This window comes from Pristiophorus japonicus, chromosome 10, assembly GCF_044704955.1.
Source record: "Pristiophorus japonicus isolate sPriJap1 chromosome 10, sPriJap1.hap1, whole genome shotgun sequence".
Lineage (NCBI taxonomy): Eukaryota > Metazoa > Chordata > Chondrichthyes > Pristiophoridae > Pristiophorus > Pristiophorus japonicus.
Window position 1 is genome coordinate 95568280 of NC_091986.1, and position 14842 is coordinate 95583121.

General features: G+C 46.6%; 1 protein-coding gene across 10 annotated transcripts in view; it reads left to right on the plus strand.

Annotated features, from left to right (window-relative positions):
- The window catches only part of LOC139275034 (phospholipid scramblase 1-like), a 181935-nt gene that overhangs the window by 125607 nt on the left and 41486 nt on the right, over nt 1–14842 (plus strand). For 9 of the 10 annotated variants that reach the window (XM_070891929.1, XM_070891927.1, XM_070891928.1 and 6 more), the window contains 3 exons: nt 3860–3979; nt 11104–11261; nt 14672–14714. In XM_070891929.1, the coding sequence (XP_070748030.1) occupies nt 3860–3979; nt 11104–11261; nt 14672–14714 (321 nt within the window). Of the gene's footprint in view, nt 1–3859; nt 3980–4824; nt 4893–11103; nt 11262–14671; nt 14715–14842 lie in introns of those variants that run through there. The other variant, XM_070891937.1, reaches the window with a different exon arrangement.

Consider the following 14842-nt stretch of genomic DNA (forward strand, 5'->3'; position numbering starts at 1 on the left):
TCTCTTCCAGCCACCACATTAAGTTTGTGGCTAGCTGCTCGGAGACCAGGGCTATCCGCTCGCCAATTTCCCTCCGCAACCCCAACACTCGTGCCCAGCACTCATATAATGAGAGCCACGCTGCTACCAGGAACATCATTGAGCAGACCATCGGAGTGCTCAAGCAACGGTTCCATTGCCTTGACTGCTCAGGAGGAGCCCTCCAGTACTTAGCTGAGTGGGTGTCCTTTTTCATTATCTGCTGCATGCTGCAAAACTTGGCCAACTGAGGGTGCAGCCATTGCCAGCAGGCATAGCTCCACCACCTCAGGAGGAGGAGGAGGAGGAGGAGGAGGAGCAGTAGGAGGATGAGGACAAGAAAAAGGAGGAACACGAGCAGTGATGGAGGAGACAGGCACACAATCTGCCTTCTGCAGGGACGGTCCGCGACCACTTCATCAGACTTCAATTGCAATGAATTCCAGGCCACTTCCCGGTTTGTCTGCACATCCCCATCATTACATCAATCTCATTCCATAACAGAGCCCCAAAACTGAAATGAGAGCACCAAATATGCAACATTCAAAATAAATTACCAGAAAACATTAAAATATATATATGTGTGTGTGTGTGTGTGTGTGTGTGTGTATCTATATATTTTATATATACACAACAATTAAATTTGTCTGTGCAAAACTGCCCCTCTTAACAATGCCTTTACCTATTCTACTGCTCCTACATAGTGTCTCCCCAGTGGCTGCAGCACGGCTGGTGGAAGGCTACTGAGTTTCAGGGCCAGAGACTATGAATGGCCTTGCAGGATGTCCTCAACCAGCTCTGCGCCTGGAAGACCCAGCTGTAGACTGCACTAACTCAGGCTTGGGCGGCAGTAGTCTGGGCTTGCTGGATGACGGACAGCTAAAAGCGCAATGGCGGAGTGGCAGTGATGGGATCAGGAATGCTGTCATCCTGAGAGAGAATAGCAGGTTCCTGCTCCACTGATCTACTGCCACTCCCCTGGGCCGCATATCAGCATCCCTATCAATCTGCAGGAGCACAGATTGGTGGCCAACTGCGACACTGAGATCCTCGGTCGCCTGTGGTGGACCCAGCAACAATGGCAGCAGTCAGAGCTTACGTGGCATCCAGCTGGGACTGCGTGAGAGAAGTCTGGGACTCGATGCCACCAACCATTTTCTGCATTATAGCACTAAGACGATGCGTGGGTTCTGCCTGTCCTGCAATGGAAGCTATCACATCGCCCATGACCGGCGTCATGAGGTCTGGGTCCCCACGGTCTCTAGGAATCCACTATTTTCTGCAGACTGGAAGTTATGGGCTCCATGGCGTGCGCAGAGTCCTGTACAATGTTGGAGGTGGACTCCTCCACGCTCCTTACCATTGCTGAGAGACTTCCGGGCATCCTTGTCATTGCACCTATCATCTCGGAGTGCATGTCCATCACTCTTGTTATGAACGCCTCCCCATCGAGGTCCTCATCTGAGTCCTGTGCAGCAGAACGCTCGCGCGAACACTCCCTCTAGGGAGCTGGCGCCTGAGCTATCCTTTCCCCTTGGCTTTGCTGTAGCCAGCTCGTACCCAGTGCAGACCCCTCTAATGGACGAGTAGTACCAGTCTCTGATGTGGTGCCTGCGGGCGAGAGGTGCTTGGGTCCTCCTCCTCTTCTGCTTCATCACTCATTGGGGGACACAGGGACAGGCTGGTTATCTGCTTGTTGATTACCAAAAAGCATAAAGGCACAAGGGGAGGGTAGGGGGGCAGGAATGGAGCAAGAAATGCAGACAGTCTGAGGCACTGGAAAGTGATAAAGCCTTCTGGTGTGAGGTGGAAATGGGATGAGAAAAGGAGAGGGGTGAAGATACCGTTGTTGCCTCCAACGGGGTCGACATCGCCGATTGCCACAGCACCCACCACTTGTTACCCAATGAGCCGCAGCACTCGCTCCTCCAGGTCTTAGTGCTGCTGGAGCTGAGATTCACCTCTGCCTGTCCCCAGCTGCTCCCTCCTATTGTGTGCCATTTTGGCCTGCAACAGATAGGCATGTGTATGAGTCAGAGTCCAGCTATGTGTTTGGGAAGTATGCCTGCCATTGTTGAATAGCTGTGAATGTAAGCAAGGTGTGAGATGAGGACGTGAGTTTGAGTAGTTGTAGATGTTTGTTGGGTGAGTGGTGGGGTGTGGTGCTTTGTACGGTGTTCAGATGCTGGTATGTCGGACCTGTTGAAGCATGTACTCACCTTCAACCCCCAACCGAGGTCGTTGAACTTTTTACGGCAGTGTCAGGCTGTGTTCCATGACATTACTGGCCGAGACCTCTTGAGCCACTTCCCTCCACATTGCCCTGAAGACCTGGGCCAATGGCCTCCCTCCACTGGCTGGGAACAGCGCTTCCCTCCTTTGTTCCACTGCCACCACCAATGACTCCAATGCAACTTCAGTGAACCAACAAGCTCCCTCCCTTGAATTTGGATTGGGAGCATCCATAGCCATGAGGTCTTTCAGTTGGTCTCAAGTCGACTTCAGTTGCAGGAATACCCAAAATGAGAAGCTGCAGAATGATAGAACCTCCCTTTTAAGAGCTGGAATGAGCCAGTGTGAAGGATTGAAGGATGATTGCTGAATGCAAGTCACCTGAAATTAAGTCATGCTCTGGTGATAGCAGCCCACAGAGGTCATTAGCGCTTGATTTACCAGTCCCATCGTTCCTGGAGCGCTAAAGCCCAATTTAGAGTAACTTCAGAATCTTTTGCGCTTGACGCTAAATTTTCAAAATTTAAAAGTTAGCGGCCCATTCAATTTCTCCGTTTAATTTCTTTGATCAGTATAGTGCTCCCATATGTACAGGTGTACCAATCCAAAAGTAGATATTGCCCTCTGAATGCTTATCAGCACATTTCACAAATGGGGGGAATGAGAAGGGGAAATTAAATTGTACACCTTTTCAGAAAATCTCAGTGCATACACATTCCCAATTACTGAAGTGTGTCCACACTACTTACCAGCTTTAGGGATCCAGAACTCATAACTCCAACTGACAAGTAAAGAGAATTAGAAAGAAGAGAGAGAAAGCCAAACAATAATAGTAAGGACAAAGCGAGACGCAGAAATTTGAGAGGAAGCAGTACACACGGTTCCATTTACCATATATAATTGAATGAGAAGGCTCTAAGGGGGAGAAATTTGTGTCGTTTGCGCCACCTTTTAGCACCCCCGGGGGCGCAAACAACTTTTCGCCTGGGTGCAGCGCCGCTAACAACTCCCGCTGAATGACGACGTCATCACAACACAGCGACCCGTCTGCAGCAAAAATTCAGAAGCGCCCCCTGAAGTTGCGCCGGGCGATGCCAGTGACAGCTTTAGGGGGCACATATCAGGCTGTAGGCCGCTCACGTGGTGCTATTTAAAGAGGAGGTGGTGCTTTAAAAAAAAAATCATCCGACTTACCGGTCGCGGCCCATTTGAATGGTGGATTGCGGGGTCCGTGCCATAATCTTACAGCCAAGCACTCCACTTAAGTGCCAGGCTGACGCCAAGGCACCCTGCTCCTCGGTAGTCCAGGTAGGGACCCGTCGAGTCAGCTGCTTGGCCCTCCCCTTTAATGAAGGAGGCTAGACAAGCATATGAGGGAGAAAGGAGTAGAGCGTCATGCTAATATATATAGATGATATCTCTAGATGAGGAAAGTTGGGAGGAGGCTCGAGTGGAACATAAACGCCGGAATGGACTGGTTGAACCAAATGGTCTGTTTCTGTGCCGTATATCCTATGTAACAGTCCAAGTCGCTTGAATACAAATCTAATATTAGAATAGTATCCAATAAATTTTATTTTTAAAAAGTCTAATACACTTTGTTTTCCAGGTCCTTATTCGTACCCTGCTTATGGGCCCACTGCACCTCCATATCCTCCAGTCCAGCCTCTACAGGGTCCTTACCCACCACCTCCAAATCATTATGGTGCTCCTCCAGCAGGCTATGTTGGTAATTAATTTAACTTGACTTATTTGTGCAACTGAAATTAAGTGGTTTTAGACACACAAGCCTATATTAATTTGTTTTGAACAGTACGATTTTGATAAACTACTTTAACCATCTCCGATTAACTATACCATATTGCACCAGTTAAACATAGGAAGATCTGAGAAAGAATGTATAACTTGCATTTATATAAAGAAAGAAAGACTTGCATTTATATAGCACTTTTGAGGACCACCAGATGCCCCAAAGCTCTTTACAGCCAATGAAGTACTTGTTGACGTACAGTCACTGTTGTAATACAGAAATATAGTACCTTTCACATTCCAAAGTGATTCATAGCTAGAGAATTGCTTTTAGAAGTGTGCCACTATTGTTATGCAGGCAAATGCAGCAGGCAATTTGCAGACTGCAAAGTTCCAAAAGCAGCAGTGTGATAAGTGACAAGAATCTGTTTAGTGGAGTTGGTTGAGGGATAAATGTTGGCCAGGACACCGGGATTACTTCCCTTCTCTTCATCGAACAATGCAGCTCTGCATTGGTGGACATGCTTAGGTTGGGTCTATGACTCCCAAGTCTCTTTCAGCTTTATTCTGAGCTATTCCAACAGCCAATGAAAACTAGCTCGGGTAAAAGCCATGGACTTAGTTGATGTTTCCTTCAATAGAGCCTCATATCTGACATACTGTTGATTTGCTGCAAAAGGCAATACAATCCACTATCCAGAACAGGAGGTGTTATTTTGTGGCCATGTGAAATATTTTCAACTTGAAGTAATTAACAAATACTCTATTTACATTGTAAGAAATGTACAAAAGTATAGTCAAACTATTACTTTTTTCTACATAATAAGGATGAAGAGAATTGAAAAGGAATATAAAACCTCCCAGATCAGAATGAATTGACACAGGACTCTGGGGTAAGGTCTGGTCCTGTAGGCGATGAATAGCCTGTGCTAAACTAACATAAAGGAGCTCCAAATTTTGTCGGCAAAGTCTAAAGCCCTTACAAAATGAACTATGTCTAAAAGTGCCAGGTTTCCTTCATAAACAAGCTATAATCTCTAGTAGCCCCCAATCCACCTGGCAAGGATCACATATCCGAATCAAACTGTGTTTCAGGCCTTGATTCTAGAGGCTGTAATCTATATAATTTCACCATAGAAGGTCCTGTGCTGTAAGCATCAAATCCTTTTTCAAATGAAGTTACACAGCTCTGAGTGGAAGTTTGCAGGCTTTTATTAAAAAGTTTTGATGACCTGGGTAGTTAGACCTTGATGGCTTATTCTGTTCAAGTCAATAGCTGAGCCATTGGCCATTGCAGACTAATGCCGGATGCCAAAGCTTCTCTCAATTTTATTGAAAATCATGCATCTTGTTTGGGAAGTAATAACTAAAAGAAAAATCAGGATACATCTTCTGTATTAAAAAGTACTTGGGAAATTATTCTGGCAACATGTTCCACTGAATGGATTGAATAAAGATTTCAATTATCGGGAACAATGAAACTCTGGAGTTAGAACTTCAACAAGATTCTTCTCCCTATCCGGGAAAGACGGTCTTAAATATGTCAGAATATCTCTACTGGTAGTTTAGCTCATGCTGGGCCTAATAGGAATCTTGGACTTATAAAGTATCCAAAACTAAAAATGTGGTTCCAGTACACAAGTTACATGATTTAAAACTTGTCACACAAAAAAGTGCATGTAACAGTTGTGCAACATACTAAAGCAAATAAAAACATTAAAACAACAATATATTCAATGAGCTGATCGAAAAGGGGTTGAAATTCCTCTTTGTGGTTTTTCTCTCTGCTGCCTCCGCCTCCATCACCTTGCATCTCATTGACCAGAACAAGACATAATACTCAAAAATATGGTGTGTACAGAGCACTGTACAGTTTGATTATGACTTCCTCTGACTTGTTTTGGCTATATAGTTCAACAAGATGGCAATGTAGAGAAAAACCATGAGGTTGATCCCTATTGGCAAGCGTATGAGTTACTGGGCAAACTTGGGCTTTTCAGACTCCAGAAAGAGACATCTTGAGGGTTGATTGTAAAGTTAGTTAAGGGTATTGAAAAGGTAAATCTAAAATATTCCTTTAAACTGCAAGAGTAGATCACATGTTCAAACTAGTAAAAGACACATTTAGGACTGATATCTTGGAAACTCTTCACATGGAGTGTGATCAAAACATGGATCAAACTGCCAGTGGAAATCACTTGGGGACCAATGGGGGAAACTGTAATGTGCTTCCGGATGGACAAATTGAGATGTCCCAAATGGCCTTCCTCATCCTTAATTATCTTGTGAAATGGTCCTGGCAGACATATGCAAAACTATCATGTGAATAAAGAGATATTGGCTCTAAGCTTGCTCAGTATTCATTTGGCGCTGGAAAGGATTGTGTGCTCACTGAGGCCTACAAATTGGGATGAATCCTGTTTATATGAACGTGCAAAACTGCTGGACAAGAGAAAAACTACTGGTCCATCTGGCCTGTCCCATGTTTCCATCCTGTATTGGCTGCAATGCTATTTCTGGTCAGCTTTTGGGCCTTCTGATAGTCTGCATACCAATGCTTCTGGAAGCTTCTTATAACCCCAAATTGCACGATTAGCCCCTCCACTGCATCGAGGATAAATCAGTGTGAGATAAGAGCCGTCTTTGTTGCCAGTATCAGGTGAACTGACAGAAATGGAGCCTGAAGCTTGTAGAAGTTTTAAAAAGTGGTTGCTGGTCTTGCAAGAGAGCTTTTAATGTGGATTTCTTTTGCTGACTACCTGGACATAACTGATTTTGCCTCTAACAACCTGAGGGTCTGTGAGACTACCAGGAATTGTTTCCACCCACATGAAGTAAGAGGTTCTGAATACCAGGCATGGACATTCCCTTACTTGCTATTTTATCAGAAGAGCAGTAGTACAGGATAGAGAAAAGGAGGGGGAGGCAGCATTTGATGAGGGTGTACCCCACAAGATAAATAAAAAGGCTATAGAAGATTTGTTGTATCTTCTACATGAAGAACTGTAGTCAAGATTGTCTGTTTAGACACCTTTGCCTCTGGCAGTGATAATTACCTTGGCACTCAACATTTATGCCACTAGCTCATTTCAAGCAGCCACAAGGGACCTACCTGTGTTATATCACTCAGGGTACCATTCATTATGTAACTGACACCGTTTAGGAGAGCAGGGGTATTCATTCAGTTTAGTATGACTGCCAGGCAGCAATGTGATAGGGCCAGAAAGTTTTAACAAGTTGCTAAGTTCCCCAAGGTGCAATGGCTAGAACGCGCGTAATGTTTTGAGCCCTTACAATGCACCCCCTAAACTGTGAGTAATGAAGGCTTCCACTTGCTGAATGTGCAGATTATACGTGACCAGATGAAACGAATTATGTTCGTCATTGTCATAAATTTCCATGATGCTTTTATCGTCAGGAATTCTGCTCTCCTTGATTTTTGTTTCAAGAAAGAATCTGAATGAACTCAATGTCATGTGGGTGACAAAGCAGAACTCCAGTGAGAACAGCAGCTGAAGTGCACAAGAACAAGGCAAACCCTTACTCAACCTGTCCTTCTGCATCTGAGTGGTTTTAACTTGACCATTTCATGATTCTTCGCTATTATCCTTTGATTCAGCTATCTTAGAAGCATGTGCTGTTTATGTATTAAGATGCCTAACCTAAAAGTGAGTGGTTCTATGGATTATATGTTAAAAGCACCTAATCAAATGTAAATTTTATATGCTCAAAATACCTAATTTTACAACCAGAAGGATGCTTTCACTGCTTTACTCAGATCGGAAGTGGGTCTGCAATATGGTCCCAGCTAGGCCTGGTATCCTGCATTGTGGTAGCTTACATGGCCCTGCACGACTTTACATTACTTGGACATGGAAATTCCTGTGGAGCTGGCACCAACTGCTTTGGAGGGAGCATCAGGGGAATTTCCTCAGTAATGGCTGCAAGGGCATCAGAATTCAAACCATGAATGAAGTGTTCTCCTCTGTTAGTACTCCATTGCCCCTGCCTTAAGTCTCTGTGAAACACGGAATGGATATATTTTTAGCAGTTTCTGTTTTTAAAGCACTCTATGTTGAAACTTATAAAACAGCAATGTGCCAGTCACCTCTTAAAAATCCTCTAGTTAGTAACACTGGGAGCTTGCTAAAGGTGGCCCAGAGGTTTTAAAATCCTTTTTAAAACCTATCAAAATTACAACTGAATTGTAGTTACGTCTGTTCTGGGGTGGAATTGGCACTCCTCTCATGACAACATGGTCCTCAGAAGGACTCACTATGGGCTGCATCTCTGGAGCTCCTGCTTAACTTTTCCTACTAATGCCGCTTGCATGATGCTCTGATGGGATAGATCAGATGTTTAGCATATGGTTGTCTTAAGAAATGGTAAACTTATGCAGGTTGCCGCCTGTCAGTGCCATATCTCTGGGCCCTGGATCTCCTTGTCCACTGATCAGCTGCTATCAGATTCTGAAAGTCAGCTACCCATATCCCAGTCCCAAATGTCTGAAAACTGCTGCGTTCTGTCAACCTATCCCCGACTACCTTCAGGGCAGCAGTTTATGCTTCTGTGGAGGAAGAAGCACCTGCTGATCCTGAGCCACTTGTGAGATTGGAGACTTTCACAGATGCCAATGAAGTAAGGAACTATTGATGACTACGAGGAAGTAAGACATTCATTCCATGATGTCAGAAATGAGGAATGTGCACTCTTGCATCACTTCTGACAGTTTCCCGAACATCCTTGGACACTGTCCTGACTGCCTGCATGTAGGTGTGACATTTGAACATCCTTATTTTCAGGGGAGTACAGACGAGATGCGAGTCTCATGACTCATGAGTTAAGGAAATCTATCTCCACAGCTCCACTGAGAACCTGGCCAAGGCTTTTTGCGTTCTTGTCAGCTGTGGCTCAGTAGGTAGCACACTCGCCTTTGAGTCAGAAGGTTGTGGGCTCAAGTCCCCACAAAAAATCTATGCTGTCGCTCCAGTGCAGTACTGAGGGAGTGCTGCATTGTTGGAGGTGCTGTCTTTCAAATGAGACATTAAACCGAGGCCCTGTCTTTCTGTCTTTCTGTCTGCCTTTCTGTCTGTCTTTCTGTCTTTCTGTCTGTCTGTCTGTGTCTGTCTTTTCTGTCTGTGTCTGTCTTTTCTGTCTTGTCTGTCTGTCTCTTCCTTTCTTTCTGTCTTCCCCTACCCCTTCCCTCAGTCAGTGCAAAATCCTTGCTTAATAGCGCAGCGAGTGTTATCAAGTGGTTAGGACACAGAAACATGGGCCAGGATCTTGCTGTAGAGACTCCTGTGTGGGCTCATGCTCATCATTATCATGATGATGATCCTCCTCATTATCATCATGGTCTACAAGGAAGACATTTCTTCCTGTCTTTGCCACCTCCACCTTCTGCTCCTTACCACTATCATCATCCTCTGCCCCAAACCCCCATCCCTGCCACCATTGCTGTAATGGCTCTGCAGGAAAGTGGACATAACTCAACAATGAGTGATCACAACCCCTACACATTGGGTAAACAGTTAACGATGAGGAAGCTGTCTGCTGCTTACAGGGATGCCATGGTGATGAAGTCTTTAACCTGCAGCTTGCATTGTCCCACCATTCTCGCTGTCCCCCATGATTAAAGCCCTCCCCTAGGGCTTGTATCTCATAGGGAGCCAGCTCCATAATGGTATGCCTCTCCTGGTCACCTGTCCCACATGGGAATTGTGTTCAAGTTTCTCCTGAAACATAATTGAGGGGATTAGATGAAACTTAGCATTTGAGGAATGTCTCTTAGGTGGCATCAGAAGATGATGTAACACGCACACCCCCATGTTAAATAGGAGTTGCCCTAAGTCAACGATAGTGAGAATGCAAATGAGCTGACCCTGTGAATTCTGATGGGCTCAGCACTAGATTGGATCGGCAGTCGTAAGTATCCGGTCAGTAGCATTTCCTTGGAGCCACTTGCTGTGTGCAATTTCAAGTCCAGTTAAATGTCTATGGCCCCTATTTTCGTCACGATTGTGCGCTGTCTTTTGGCGTCCAAAAATTTTTTGGGTGAAATACTCAACTTTCCAAATTTCACCAATGTTTGAACGTCGACGCCGACCATGTGTGCCACTTTAAAAAAATTTTGGCGCAGACACGAGTCAAAATGGGATCGGGCGCTGTTTTTGTGACCTTAATCGATTTTGGCCGTCCACGATTTTTTTTCAGCGCGGTGCACACTGCTCAAAATCCCCGCCAAAAAAAACATACGTTAATTTAAGGAATAGTCGCGGCGCACAAGAGGACAGGAGAGAGGTAATAAGAATACACAATAAAATACCTTTTTTTCACAGGGAACACCTTTTGGAGCAAGGGAAGATTATTTCCGGGACAAAAGGACTGCTCCCCCCCCCCCCCCCAGCTGGACCCGTTGGGGTGGGGGGGGGAGGTGGTGGCCGTGAGTCCAGCCGGGGAGGGGGGGGTGGGGGGGAGCGGTGGCTGTGGGTCCAGCCGGGGGCAAGCAGTCGTTTCAGCCTAGGATTGCAGCGGGTCCAGCTTGGGGCGGGGGGAGCAGTAGCAGCGGGTCCAGCCGGAGGGGAGAGGTCCTTTTGTGGTCCTTTCGGCAGCGGTGGGGTACCAGCCTTTTTGGGGGAGCGGGCTTCAGCGTCTCTGGTTGTACTGGCAACTTCAGCTTTTCACGCATGCCCAAAGAGTTTTTAGTGCAGACTTGAAGCTCCGCCCGCCCCCAGACTAACTTCGGAGAGCGCTGCGGCAAATTCAAATATTTCTTTGGCGAAAGTCCCGAATTTTTTTTTTCTGACGCGAATGTACAAAAAAAATCGGACGTTAACATGCGCAGGTGCCAAAAATGCTGCAAATAGTAGTTCAGTGGAAGAGAAAGGAGCAGGTAAACCGAGGGAGGAACCATTGGGTTATGAGACAGTAATTTGGAAACTTAGTGTGTAAATTATTTTGCCACAAGAAATGTAAACACTCACCTGGTAAATAATTGACAATAAATACGTAATTTGAAAATTGTAATTGTGATTGGAAATGACATTGATTCTCTCTCTCTCTCTCTCTGTCCGTCTCTATCTATTTGCCTGTGTGTGGGAGCAGGTCCTTTTGCACCGCAGCCAGGTTATGCTATCTACCCTCCATCCAGTGCTTCTATGCTAACTCACCAAGCAAGTGGACCATCACAGCCCCAAGTACAGTGGATGCAAACACCAGCTCCGATTCCTAATTGTCCACCTGGATTAGAGTATCTTACAGCGGTAAGCAAGTGATGGTTATGCTAACAATTCATGTCAAGGCCTGGGAGCATGACCTACCTTTGTTTTTTATATGTTGTAGTAAACCACTATATATACTGAAAAATAAATGGCTGAACATTAGAAATATAATTCGTGGGAGAACTGGGTGAAACTATAGATTAGGCACTGGTCTCTTTTTGTCTGGAATCTTGGTTCCAATCCAGCCCTGACTGATGGGATTGGCGTTGCTTCTGTCTTCTAACTACAAGGATCTGATGGTAAAAGAATTTGAGCAGCCTCAGTCAGTCCAGTTCCAAGTGAGCATGAGTTTACAAAAACAAATGTCTCCATTTCAGCACAAATTGGCAATCTCAGACAGAGTGGCCACGGGGTGGCTAGTGTACTAAGGGGGTGCTCTTCAGAGATTGGGGCTGAAGCACCTTGTTGGGGAAGAGTAGAAGGAGCATCTGGCAGTGTTCCACCTGACTGGGAGTGCTTGGTGTTGAGACTGGCTGCCTCAAATAGGAAGAATTTAATTCCCCAGCACTAACATCCCTCGCCTTGATTAGCACAAACATTTTAAAAACAAAACATAACTGAAGAAGCAGAAGGGTAAATTAATTTTCCATGTCTGCCTCATTAGTGGTGTATTTTTCTGTGACACGCACTCCTTATTTTATAGCGCAAGCTGTCTGACCTTAGGAGCTTGTTTTAAAATATTGAGACAATATAATGACTTTATTCTCAGGAGACTTGCCATGGTAAAAGGCTGCTGAGTGATCTGTGATGAGAGGTGCATTATGGTGATGTGGTCATGTTACAGCTGATCAGTTCAATTTGGGCCGACAGGCTAGTTGCTGTGCATCTCGTGGAGTGTTAGAAAACAAGGGGTAGAAATTGCCCCTTGCCCGAAACGGAGTGCACCCACCCAGTTTCAATGGTTTTTACCGAGGCTGCGGTTCAGGTCGCCTCTTGAATGATATTTGGCTATTTGTTGTTTCTTTTCCCCTTGCATCCGGAATACAATGGTAATGGAGGCAGTGACAACACCTGAGGGATGGATACAGGGCGGTAACCGCAACTGAGGTGTGGAAGTTGAGTGCGGAGCGGAGTCACCGTCACGCTGAAGTCATCACGGTGCCGTGTCACCACGGCTCTCCCCTTCACTGAAAGAGGAGAACCTCCGCGATTTTCAAACATTGGGCCACCAGGGAGGTTTTCGGCCGGGCCAGCAGCCTAGCACTCAAGAGGGGGTGCTAGGCTGCCTGTTGGCGGTCCGGCCAAACCCGAGGGGATATTTGTCAAGCCAATATGGCCCTCTGATTCCCCGCCCCCCCCTCCTCTCACCCCCCCCTCCCCCAACCTCTGTCTCCCTAAACGCCCCCGTGTCTCTTGACCCCCCCGTGTCTCTTGACCCCCCCTTGTCTCTTGACCCCCCCCCGTGTCTCTTGACCACCCCCATGTCTCTTGACCCCCCCCGTGTCTCTTGACCCCCTCCCCCCGTGTCCCCTCGTGTCTCTTGACCCCCCCGTGTCTCTTGACCCCCCCCCGTGTCTCTTGAACCCCCCCCTGTCTCTTGACCCCCCCCGTGTCTCTTGACCCCCCCCGTGTCTCTTGACCCCCCCCGTGTCTCTTGACCCCCCCCGTGTCTCTTGACCCCCCCCGTGTCTCTTGACCCCCCCCGTGTCTCTTGACCCCCCCCCCCGTGTCTCTTGACCCCCCCCCCGTGTCTCTTGACCCCCCCCCGTGTCTCTTGACCCCCCCCCGTGTCTCTTGACCCCCCCCGTGTCTCTTGACCCCCCCCGTGTCTCTTGACCCCCCCCGTGTCTCTTGACCCCCCCCGTGTCTCTTGACCCCCCCCCGTGTCTCTTGACCCCCCCCCGTGTCTCTTGACCCCCCCCCGTGTCTCTCGACCCCCCCCCGTGTCTCTCGACCCCCCCCCCGTGTCTCTCGACCCCCCCCCTCCGTGTCTCTCGACGCGACCCGCCCCCCTCCGTGTCTCTCGACGCGACCCGCCCCCCCTCCGTGTCTCTCGACGCGACCCGCGCCCCTCCGTGTCTCTCGACGCGACCCGCGCCCCTCCGTGTCTCTCGACGCGACCCGCGCCCCTCCGTGTCTCTCGACGCGACCCGCGCCCCTCCGTGTCTCTCGACGCGACCCGCCCCCCCCCTCCGTGTCTCTCGACGCGACCCGCCCCCCCTCCGTGTCTCTCGACTCCTCCACCGACCCGCCCCCGGCTCTCTTTCTCTTTTATTTTTCTCTTCCTCTTTCTCGCTCGCGCTCACTTTCTGCCCCTCTCGAGGCCAGGATCGTTCTTTTTCTCTCTCTCTCTCTCTCTCTCTCTCTCTCTCTCTCTCTCTCTCTCTCTCTCTCTGTTACTCATATACAATATCCTGGGAATTCAACTGTGCTGCACCTGTTTTTCAGGTGCTAAGTTGTTTCCTAAGCCTCCAATATGGTTGTCAAGAAACATATGCTCATTATAATCCAGAAGTGAGCCACCAGCCATATAGTTTAAGGTCAAAAAATAGGAAACAGTTGTTAGGCCCTTTGCATATGAAGCCCCCATTGCAAGTTTGGCTTGACCTGAGGCAACTGGCGGCCATTGTACTCGGGAAAACCAGGCCTACACGCGGTCTAACAGGTGGCTTTAAAGAGATAGCCTGTTAGGCCGCAACCAACAATGTAAGCTTTTAAAATATGCTTACCTTAATATGGAGCTGGGAGGACCAGGAGCTCCATGTTAAAAGAACACTGTCCGCTCCTTCCCCACTACTAATTTCTCTCAGACCCAGCCACCAATTGCCCCAACTTAGATAACAATCTCCTGGACCCAGCCACCAATCGCTCCCTCACGGCCAGTTTTCTTTCATGAAGGCCTCAGGAGTGAGATCCCATGCAAAATGTCCCCAATATAAAGCTTTAGATGGAGGCAAAATAATTAAATTCTGCAGATAATTCTATCAAAGGTATGATGAGTAGTAATTTTATAAATTATGTTTTTCCCTCTAAATCTTAAGTTTGTGAATTGTTATTTAGCTACATTTTTTAAGGTTTTCTGTACCTGGATGTTGATTTTCGTTCATTATTTAGGGTATAATCTAGTAATATAGTGACAGGCATTTAATCTTTATGTAATATATGTACAGAGGATTGTACAAGTTCTTGTCAATAGCTCAACAAATTAACTAAGCTCATGGCTACATTACTTCGTTAAAATGATCAGGTTCCATTGCATAACAATTGACATTAAAAATGAAATGGAAGCTTTATTTGAAGGAGATAGTATTTACACGTGAGCAATGAATCACATCTCTCTACACAGATTGTACAGAGGTAATGCATGGGGAAATTGAGCTCTTAATTAATGAAATAAGAAACTCTTAAGATAACTGTCAAGTATTGAGTTGCAATCATTCTTTCCTCCACAGGTTGACCATTTACTTGTTCATCAAGTTGTTGAACTTGTTGAAGGTGAGTGTAATTTTGTTGATCGTTGGTAACACACTTCGTCTGCTATTTTTTTAAATAGTTGAGCTGAACAATGTGTATTTGACACCCATTAACTCTTGAATTTGCTCAATAATTTGTTTGGAAAAACT